This window comes from Otolemur garnettii, unplaced genomic scaffold, assembly GCF_000181295.1.
Source record: "Otolemur garnettii isolate 467f Iridium unplaced genomic scaffold, OtoGar3 scaffold00014, whole genome shotgun sequence".
NCBI lineage: Eukaryota > Metazoa > Chordata > Mammalia > Primates > Galagidae > Otolemur > Otolemur garnettii.
The window spans coordinates 9362691-9374449 of NW_003852409.1; the positions used below are offsets into that span (position 1 = coordinate 9362691).

The following is an 11759-nucleotide window of genomic DNA, read 5'->3' on the forward strand; positions in this document are numbered from 1 at the left end:
GTGGCATCACAGCTCACAGCAACCTCCAACTCCTGGGCTTAAGCGAGTCTCCTGCCTCCACCTCCCAAGTAGCTGGGACCACAGGCGCCCACCACAATGCCCGGCTATTTTTTGGTTGTAGCTGTCATTGTTGTTTGGTGGGCCCAGGCTGGATTCGAACCCACCACCTTAGGTCTATGTGGCTAGAGCCTTAGCTACTTGAGCCACAAGTGCCAAGCCCAGGACTAGGCTTTAATTCAAGCTTTGCACCTACTACCTCTCTTGGGTCTTGCTGTTGGCCCCTCAGGGCCTTCGTTTTGTCATCTGCAGAATGGTGATGTCTCCTATGTCATAGAGTTCTTGTGAGGATCAAATTAGGTCATGGATATAACAGTGACCAAATACCTAGGCATCCAATAAATATCAATAGAATGTGAACCTAAGGCCTCTATGTTATTTTTAACGTGTGTGTGGGAGGGGTGCATTTGAATGTATGTGAGGAAAATGTAGTAATTACATGTAATATGCCGTCAGCCTATGGAGGCAGGTAAGATATGGAATATAAATGTGTGTGTAGATGTGAGTACATATTTCCTGAAGATACTTTTTCAAATTCTATTTTACTTCGTTTGATTTTACATCTTTTCAAACCATATACACACGCTAGAAAATGTGTGGTGTTGGTTTTACAGTGTTTGTAGTAGATCGCAGATTTTACAGTCTTTGCAGAGTATAAAATCTGTTGCAGACTGTAGATTTTACAGTCATGGCAGCATTCTTCTTGTCCCCCACCCCCATTTCTTTTTTTTCATTGGGCTAGGCCTGTTGTGGAGGCCTAGTCCTTCTCAAAGCTAATAGTCATGAATACTCCTACCCAGATTTTTCTTCCAAATGAAAACTAAATGTTAGTCCTGCAGACCTGTTTAAGCTCATATCAGCAAGTGTTGTGCTTAGTGTCCTCCTATCAAATGTACAATTTGTGGAAAGCAAATAGTTTTCTTAATGGTAATGACATGAGTCACTGAATATGTAGAATGTGTTATGTGCATTATATACATTGTTAACATTATAGCAAACTATAAAATAGTTGTGGTACAGTTTTGTAGATAAGAAAACTGAAGCTTAGAAGGATAAATATATTCCCCAAGGTCAGAGAACTAATAAGAGAGAGAACCAGAAGGTAAACTCGAGTTGGTCTGCCTGAAGTGAGGGATAAGGAAGGCTGCCACCCATTCACTCGTATAGATGAATGAAATATGTTCTAAGGTATAAAAAAAGTTAGAAACTTAGTGGGGGTACTTCTGGCCTTGGAGAAAGCAGAAGCTGAAGCACAATCAGACCGCACATCTATTCTCAGGGGATTGTCCCTGATGCAGCTGAGGCCCAGCTGCGAGGCCCAGCTGCAAGGCCCTGGCTCCCTCTGGCTGTCTTTGTTTTTCTCTAAGCCTGTTTTTTCCTTTTCTTTCTTTCTTTTTTTTTTTGACAGAGTCTCATTTTGTCATCCTTGGTAAAGTGCCGTGGCATCATAGCTCACAACAACCTTAAACTCTTGAGTTCAAGCAATCCTCTTGTCTAAGTCAATCCTCTTGACTTAGGTCCCAGTAGCTGGGACCACAGGCACCCACCACAACACCCGGCTATTTATAGAGATGGGGGTCTTGGTCTGGCTCAGGCTGGTTTCGAACTCATGACCTCAAGTGATCCACCCACCTCACCCTCCCAAAGTGTTAGAATTACTGGCGTGAGCCACCGCGGGCTCTAAGCCTGTTTTTCTACTGTGATGGGATTTCTCTAGATAGTTCTCAAGCCATTGCTCATCATTTAGAACTATGAATAATTCAACTCCTTTCCCCAACCCCAGTTCCATTGCCTACCCTCCTACCATAGAAATGCACAATAGGATTATTGTGAGGATTTTTTTGTTTGTTTGTCTGTCTGTTTGAGTCAGAGCCTCAAGCTATCGCCAGAGTGCTGTGATGTCACAGCTCATAGCAACCTCCAACTCCTGGGCTTAAGTGATTCTTTTGCCTCCGCCTCCCAAGTAGCTGGGACTACAGGTGCCTGCCACGATGCCCAGCTATTGTTTGGTTGTAGTTGTCATTGTTTGGCAGGCCCGGGCTGGATTCAAATGCGCCAGCTCTGGTGTATGTGGCTGGTACCTTAGCCACTTGAGCTAGCGCTGAGCCTGTTGTGAGGATTTAATGAGTCAATATGTGTAAGGGCTTATTTACTTATTTATTATTTTGTTAAGACAGACTCACTTTATTGCCCTTGGTGGAGTGCCATCGGTTCATAACTCACAGCAACCTCAAACTCTTGGGCTCATGGGAGCCTCTTGCCTTGTTTTTCATTGTTATTAGAGACGGGGTCTCACTCTTGCTCAGGCTGGTCTCAAACTCCTGAGCCCATGCAATCCACCCACCTCGGCCTCCCAGTGGCTTACAGGCCATGTGTAAGAGTTTAATACAATGTCTGGTACATCCTTAGTACTGAATAACTGTTAGCTATTATTATTTTTATTGTTTAGTTATATTATTATAGTGGTGGTGGTGAAGGTGGTAGTGATGACAATGGAGATGATTGTGATGATGGTAGTGGTGGTGATGGTGGCGGTGATAATTGTGGCAATGGTGCTCAGGGTGATGGTGGTGGTGGTGGTGGTGGTGGTGATATTGGTGGTAACAGTAGTAGTTGAATCATAGGTTTTACAACACCTTTCTCAAGGACCTGAGTGTTCCCTGTCCTGAATCTGGCTTTATACAACTCATTGTCCTGGCATGGACATTCTCAATTAGATACACAGGATGGGTGGAGGAACAATCAGGAAAGGAATGCTTATTTCTACCCAGAGATTGCCAGAAGCAGTTCTCTCTATGCCCTACTTCCTTATTATCAGCCATAGAAACAGTCCATGAATCCTACTTCTAAACCACATCTTTCTGACCTGCTTCTTTTCTTCCCTTTTATCTATGTAGATAGAACATTAATGGGTTCAGAGTCACTGACAGGGTCATAAAAAAGCCCTTTTTTTAGTTTTGTAGGTCATAGCTTATACCTGATCTTCATGCCAGGTTCCTGGCCCCCAGCTGCACACTTAAGTTCCTTCTCTGGAAAGGCTCGCTGGTCGCCCCTCCCCCACTTTTAATTTCTATTCTGGTCGCCCCTCACCCACTTGTAATTTCTACTCAATTTCCTTGCTGGTTCCTTTTTAATATTATCCATTTCAGCATATGTGTTGACTTTACATTTTTTGCTTTCCAGTTTATTTGTGTAATTTTTATATTTGATTTCATTTATTATTCCAGATTTTGCATAATGACAGAGGTTAACAGTGTGGGAAAGGCTATTGACAAATGCCTGATGTTATAAAACTTCCCTCAGATCCAGTGGAAACAAACCCTGAACTAGAGGTTCTTTAACTCTTGTCTGCCTAAGAGTTAAAGAGAAGCATTCCTTCTTAGACTCCCTTCCACGAGCCATAACATTACACTTAGCTTATCTCAGTTAATAGTGTTTGGCCCTTACTCTCACTTTGACCAAATGATAATATCTGCAATCTTTATCATCTTTCCTACTTTATAATTTTAAACTATCTGTTTTAATTTGATTTCTAATGAATTTTCCATTTTCTAAACCATAAATAAATGTATAGGATGTAAAGGAGATAATTTAGGATTGGGGGGTTATTTTGTCCACAAGTAATGGACAGTATTTATACCAGTAAGAAACAGTATTTACTGTAATATTTCAATTCAGAAGTAATTTACATTCTTTCTAGAAGGTGAGAATTCTGAAAGGTATAAAAGGAAGAAAATTAAAATCATTCTATTCTAACACCCAGAGGTGACTGAAGATGAAATGTCGACGTATTTCCTTCTAATCGCCATTCCACTTTATATATTCAGTTATATATATATTAAATTTACATATATATATTTTTAGAATTATACATTTATTAACTAAAGCCTTATAGTTTATACAAACTATAATTCATGTTACATTATATACCAATATTGGGATAGTCCAGTAATTTTTTTGGGTACACATTTAATAAAATAATTTGATAAAACTAGTGATGTTAAGAAAACTAAATTAGATGGTTTCTAATTATAGAATCTGTATGTGCACATTACAAACACGGAAATACTAGAAAAGTAGATGGTGAAAATTAGTGAGTGCTAAAATTCCCCTGTTCCCACTGTTAACAGGATATTTATAAGCAATTATTTTAAAAAATTTTCTTTTGGATTAGATTTATGAAATAAGTGTAAATATATACATATCTTTATGAAATATACTCCCTATTGTGAGGGAGGGAGTATAGAAGAAATGTTCTTTGCTTTTGGACTTAGGCAAACATGCAGTGAATGTGTTTTGTGAAAAACCAGAATGTGTTTTGTGAAATAATATCTCAGCTTTTTTCTCCATGCTCTAGGTATGTATTCTTTTTGGATCCATGCAATCTGGACTTGATAAACCGGAAGATCAAGTCTGTAGCTCTGTGTGTAGCGGCCTGCCCAAGACAAGAACTGAAAACCCTGAGTGATGTTCAGAAGTTTGCAGAGATGAATGGTGAGACGTTAGGCCATCCAAATCTATGCCTCTCCTACCTATTCTCACTTGTAAATATTATGTGCTCAGATTACAAGGTAAATTTGTCCTGCTGTTAAATACATCATCGAGGAACTTCAGAAAGAAAAAGAAAATTGGAGTAATTTTGGATTTCCTTTCTTAAAAACTATTATAGACACCCGGGGAGCTTTTCTAAACTCTAGATCCTGGCTCCCACCCCAGGAAATTCTGACTGACTGGGTCATTGGGCTCTGGAAATCTATATTTTTAATAAATGTCTCAGGTAATTTTGATATAATCTATTGAGTGGAAATTACTAGACCATTCTATGTAAAATTTGTTTCTTTTTTTCCCCCTCTTCTCAAGTGTTAATTTGAAAATATTTCAATTAGGCCAGGTATAGTAGTTCGGGCATTGTAATCCTCGCTTTCTGGGAAGTGGAGGCTGGAGGATTGCTTGAGGATAGGCGTTCAAGACCCCCTGAGCAAGAATGAGATCTCATCTCTAAAAATAACTGGGCATTGTGGTGGGCACCTGTAGTCCCAGCTGTTTGGGAGGCTGAGGCAAGAAAATCGCTTAAGCCTAGGAGTTTAGGTTGCTGTGAGCTATAACACCATGGCACTCTACCAAGGGTGACAAGTGACTATCTCAAAAAAAAATAAATAAATAAATAAATAAATAAATAATTTTTTTTGTTGTTGTTAGGATAAATGAATGAGAATTAGCTGAGAAAACCAGTATGGTCAGTTTCTTCAACTCTAGCTTTGTTTCCTTGGGTTTCTTATCTCCAGGTCCCATCTTCAGGTCCATATGGTTTGCCTCAGTTCTCTTCAGAGAACTTTTTTTGAACTACTCCTCTTGGAGGGCCACATACACATGGCCCCTCAAGTCCATGTTTTTGAACTTCCTTGAAGCTTCATATTTGTGGGGGAATCATGAGCTACCTCAGTCCTGCCCAAATGCACAGGTTAGATATGGTTGCTTGGAACAAGGGCTGACCACTCGGACAACTTCTAGCTGTGAACCGACAGCCTGGGGCCATAGCTGTGTGCACACCACTGTGGGGGGGAGTCTAGCCTTCTGAAGGCAGGAGGACTTACCTTCCAGGCTGGCTATATCCTGCCTCACTGTTCCATGACCTCAATGTAAGTCAGTGAAAGGAGCATGAGATTTGGACCTTGATTCCAGTGCTGACTTTGTCACTGATTGGCTCTGTAATGAAGGGCAAAAGACATAAGTTTCTCTGAGCCTAGGTTTCCTTATCTGAAAAGATGCAGATTAAAAATAATACCTCTTTTGGCTGGGCACAGTGGCTCATGCCTATAATCCTAGCACTCTGGGAGGCTGAGGCAGATGGATTGACTGAGCTCAGTAGTTTGAGACCAGCCTGAGCACAAGTGAGACCCCAGCTCTACTAAAAGTAGCAAAACTAGCCTGGACATAGAAGCAGGCACTTGTATTTTTTGCAGTTCTTTTTTTTTTTTGGTTGGGGCTGGGTTTGAACCCGCCACCTCCAGCATATGGGGCTGGTGCCTTACTCCTTTGAGCCACAGGTGCTGCCCGTAGTAGGCACTTGTAGTTAGTCACAGCTACTTGGGAGACTGAGGCAAGAAGACCCAGGAGTTTGAGGTTGCTGTGAGCTATGACACTGCAACACTCTACTTGGGGTGACAGAGTGAGAAAAACAAAACAAAACAAAAAAGCCTCTCTCATAGATTGGTCATGAGGATTAAACGAGTTGATGCATGAAGAATAGTGGACATTTGGTAGGCGTTGAATAAAGAGGTGCCAACTACTCCTAAGTATCTCGTTTTCTGTTCCCATGTGACATCTGTGTGTTTTCTGTCCCATGTGACATCCGTGTTTTGGCCTTATTCCTATTAGGTTTCTTAGGAGGAGTGATTTCTTCCTATTTTTCCAGAATCTTAGACAAACATGAGTAGACACAACATACTTTGGCAGATGGTGTAGTTGAGTAGTCAAGAGTTGAGCTAAGCTCTGTAGTGACATTATTTGGATTCAAGTCTTACTTCTACTATTTAATGACTGTGAGACCCTGGACAAGTTACTTGACTGCTCCTTGCCTCGGTTTCCCCATCTGTTACATGGGGATAATATTTGTACCTAACATGCCTCATAGGATTGCTATGAGGAGTTAACACGTGAAAAGTGCTTATAAGAGTATCTGGCAAACAATAAGCTGCTGAGAAAAACTGCTGGCTACTGCTATTATCATCATTATTGTTATTTATAACATTATTCCACCAGTGGAATGTAGTAGCCTTTCTGTTTCCAGTCTCTCTTTACTTTGAGCTCTCTACATACTGTTGCTCCTAGAGCTTCAATCAGTCCTAATCCCTTGCTCAGAAATCATCAGTGGTAAAAAATAAAAGTCTGTATTTCTTACACTGTCATTCAGAGCTATAATCTGGCCTTGCACCATCTTCCACTATATCCTCCCAGACTTACTGGATGTGAGGCGTGCTTCCCTATAACTGAGCAGTCATCTGGTGGGCCAGAAGAGAGCCAGGTCCTTGCTAGCTACATGGCCTCCTATGATTGAGGGAAAACGCCACATCCTGACATGCTTTGTTTCCAGGCCAGTGGCCTTTTAAGTGAATATGATACTGCGTGTGGCCTATTCAGGTCTAGGTAAAAAGACCCTCCTGGGGTATTAGAGAGAGAGCATTAGACATAGAGGACTAAATACCTTATTTTAGTAGCAACCCATGTTGAAATTCCTGAATTTATCAAAAGAACCTATATTGTTCTTTGGATTGGTGACTTAAAATTGGATGTGGTAAGACTGAATTTTCATATTACCCTTACCGCCGAGAGAATTCTTTCTTTGCTTTGTGCATCATTTTCTCCCATTTTTGTCTTTTTAAGTGATCTTTTCTATAAGTTGAGGGGCAAGGTGATTCAAAGGAGCAAATAATTTTCACTGGTGTCCCTACCCATAATGTTGTCACAGTTACACTTCTGTTAGAAAATATGTATACTGTTTGATCTTACATATAAAGATCTTAAGAATTCATTTCAGAGAGGAATTATCTCTAAGATATAATTCAGGCTTAAATGGGAAATTTTCAGATCTGTAGAAGCTGTAGTTACAAGTCTATAGAAGAACCTAAATGTAAGAGCTTCACTCTTAGAAGAAAACATGGGGGAAAGCTCTGTAGCATTGGTTTTGGCAATAATTTCTAAGATGACACCAAAAGCTTAGGCAATAAATGAAAAAAAAATAGATAAATTGGATTATGTCAAAATTGAAAGCTTCTGTGCATCAAAGGACAAAACCAACAGAATGAAAAGCCATCCATGCAATGGGACAAAATATTTGCAAATCGTATTTCTAGCAAAGGGTTAATATCCCAACTAGATGAAGAACTACTATCAAAAAACCACAAAATCACAAGTGTTTGTGAGAATAGCAGCTGCTATGGAAAACAGTATGGAAGTTTTCTCGAAAAATTAAAAATAGAAATAACATATGATATAGCAGTCCCACTCCTGGCTGTGTATCCAAAAGAACTGAAAATAGTATCTCACAGGATATCTGCACAACCATTTTCACTGTAGCATTATTCACAATAGCCAAGAGGTAGAAGCAAGCTCAAGGTCCATAGACAGAATAGATAAAGAAAATGTGGCAGTTCCTGAGTTACAAACGTCCAACTTGCATCAGCTTGGACTTGTGAATGGGGGCTATTAAAGGTAAAAGGTGATAAGTAAGTGTACCTGTTTCAGCTTCCAGACAAATTCAACTTAAGAACACACCTACAGAATCGATCTCATTTGTAATCTGAACACTGCCTGTATGGACCTGGACACTTCCATACTATGGAAGATTAGCTTTAAAAAAAAAGAAGAAAATCCTGTCATACGCTACACCATCTATGAAACTTGAGGACGCTTTCTAAGTCAACTAAGGCAATTAAGCCAGTCACAAAAAGAAAAACACTGCGTGATTCCACTTATGTGAAGCATCTAAAAGAGTCAGACTCTTAGAAACAAAAAAAGGTAGAATTGTGGTTGCCAAGGGTAGGGGAGAGAGAGAAAAAAAGGAATTGACTAAGAGTTTCAGATTTACAAGAAGAAAAAGTTCTAGATAGCTATTGTGTAAAAATGAGCATCTAGTTAACACTGCTGTACTATACACTTAAAAATGGTTAAGATGTAAGGCTGGGTGCAGTGGCTCATGCTTACAGTCCTAGCACTCTGGGAGGCCAAAGCGGGTGGATTGCTTGAGCTCAGGAGTTGGAGATCAGCTTGAGCTAGAGCAAGACCCCGTTCCTACTAAAAATAGAAAAACTAGCTGGGCACCTGTGGTCCTAGCTACTCAGGAGGCTGAAACAAGAGGATCACTTGAGCCCAGAGAGTTTGAGGTTGCTGTGAGCTATAATGCCATGGCATTTAACCCCAGGGTGACTGAGTAAGGCTCTGTCCCCCCCTAAAAAAGTTAAGATAGGAGATTATATGTTAGTGTGTTTTCACCACAATAAAAAACAGTAAAGGAAATTCAGACGCTTGCTACAATATGGTTGAACCTGGAGAACATTATGTGAAGTCACACAGGCCAGTCATGAAAGGACAAATACTACAAGATTCTACCTAGGGTGGCGCCTGTGGCTCAAAGGAGTAGGGAGCCGGCCCCATATGCCAGAGGTGGGGGGTTCAAATCCAGCCCTGGCCAAAAACTGCAAAAAAAAAAAAAAAAACAAAGATTCTACCTAGAGAAGTCAAATTTATACAGACAAAAAATAAAATGGTAGTTTCCGGGGGGCTCCTGGGAGGGTGGAAAGGGTGTTAACTCTTCAATGGGTAGAGAGTTCTGGAGATGGTAGTGATTCTTGCACAACAATGTAAATGTACTGAATGTCGCTGAACTGTACATTTACAAATGATTCAGATGGTAAATTTTATGTTCTGTGTATTTTATCATGATCTTTTTGAAAGTTCATAAAAGAGAAGCATCTCACTCGAGGCAGCAACGTTTTAAATGCTAATTCTAAACCTTATTTTTAAAATGCAGGGAAGAGTACCATGTTTCTTACCAGAATGGAAAGATAATGTAAATCCTTTTCAAAGAATTTTAAGTTTCCATGACAACATTTGAAAGTACTTTTTAGCACTTACAACAATCCATTCACGTGAACGTATTCTTATCTTTAGAAATTATTTAAAATGTTTATAAGTGGAAGCTCTTTGTTCCTTTAGCGGTGGTTGTAAGAAATGCATTTATTAGGCAGATAAATTATTTCCTTAAGTCTTTATTTCTTTTAGACAAGAAAGAAGAGTTGTTTTCTTGGACACTTAGAGTTTGTAGAATGCCCCTGACAAGTATGTCTGACTAGAATAGAGAGTTTGGATAAAAGAGCTGGAAATTAGATTGGCTATTTGGAGATGCTGCCTCATTACGTACAAAGAGCTTTGAAATGCAGGCAAAGAATTTAGATGAATATAAAAGTACGAGTTCTAGTTCCTGGATTGGGTGGTTGGTATACAAATGTGTACTTTATTAGTATGGCTCATTATTCATATATGGTACAAATATCATAAATATGTGAGGTTAGAGAATAAAACATTCTAAACATTGCCTTTAAAGTTACCAAGTACCGTAAGGACTCTATCAACCTCTTTCAGTTCTCTGTTACCATCTTTATTGCAATCGTGTATGAATTTCCCAGGGGCACAGTAGTGCTCTCCTCGTCTCTGAATATCCAGGCTCACCTATAAATGACATCCATAAATGTTTTTAGAAAGAACAATGGACTGGATTTCCCTATTTCTTACTATTGCCACTTAATAATTTCTCATCCTCTCAGTACACTTTACCCTCCATTCTGTATCCCTGGGAGTTGCTGCCGGCAGGTAAATTGTTTAGCTTCAATCTAACCAGAATTCCTGTGAAATCAGTTCTTTTTATTCATCTCTAAATCATTCATTGTATTCATTCATTCCCTGGCATACATACTCCCCTAGCGATTATTCATTTCTTTTCTTAAGCCCCCTTGTTGGTCTTCTTCCCTAAACTGATGCCCTGCAGAGAAAATTGAAGCCATCTGGTGGGAGATCTCCCATCTGAGTTCTAATTTCCAGCAGGGTGTGAATTCCATCTTACTTCCAATTTCCTTCCCTTCGGTTTCCGATGAGCAGATTTCTTCCCTCCTTTATTATCATTGTTTTGGAAAATTCAAATAATGCATACAGTAGTCCCCTCTTATCCATAATTTCGATCCGGGTTTCAATTACCCATGGCCAACTGCAGTCTAAAAATACTTAGTGGAAAATTCCTGAAGTGAACAATTCATAAATTTTAAATTGTACTTTGTGCTGAGTAGCATGGTGACACCTCACAATGTTCGGCCCCATCTCGCCTGGTTGTGAATCATCCCTTGGTCCAGCGTATCCTCTCTGTCTGTGCTACCTGCCCATCAGGTATGATTACTCAGCAGCCTGTCAGTAATCATAGTGAGCCACTTAGTAGCCCTCTCAGTTATCAGCTCAAAGGGACGCAGTATATATAGGATTCAGTTCCCTCTGTGGAGGATCCACTGGGGGATACCTAAGATGGGGACTACTGTTCATCATGGTTCTGACTCCAACTTGGTCTTTATGGGAGTTTTTTTATCTCTACTCAGCCATGCCATGACAGACAGGAAAGGAAAGAGGAGGACAATGCCTGTCTCCCCTCTCTACTTCTGGCCCAGCATCTCTGGTCCATAGACTACCCTTCACTTCACCCCACTGTCCCCATTCTTCAGTATGGGCATCTGATTCTGAGTTGGTAAATCATACTTAAGCCCTGGCACACCGTTTATTGGTACCTATTGTGTGCCACGCACTGTGTCAGGTGCTTTGCATATCATTTTGGTTTTGCACTTTCCACTTAAATTCTAAATGGCAGTTTAGAAATGAGCATAACCTGCCAGGTGCAATGGTGCTTGCCTGTAGTTCTAGCTACTGTAGCCCTAGTTTGAGGCCAGCCTGGGCAACATAGCAAGACCCCTTTTCTGAAAAAACATAAAAAATAAATAAGTAGAAATGAGTATAACCTATGAGTAAGTTAGGGGCTGACGGTAGGTTCTCAGTTGGTGCTAATAGTTTGCGGCTCAGCACCTGTGGCTCAAGCAGCTAAGGCGCCAGCCACATACACCTAAGGTGGTGGGTTCAAATCCCCAGCCTGGCCCGCCAAACAACAATGA

The 11759-nt window shown here is 40.3% G+C and overlaps 1 protein-coding gene across 1 annotated transcript in view; it reads left to right on the forward strand.

Moving 5' to 3' along the window:
- The window catches only part of SLC44A1 (solute carrier family 44 member 1), a 96554-nt gene that overhangs the window by 34472 nt on the left and 50323 nt on the right, over window positions 1-11759 (forward strand). The window contains 1 exon segment of the mRNA XM_023510555.1: window positions 4415-4551. Within this exon segment, the coding sequence (XP_023366323.1) occupies window positions 4415-4551 (137 nt within the window).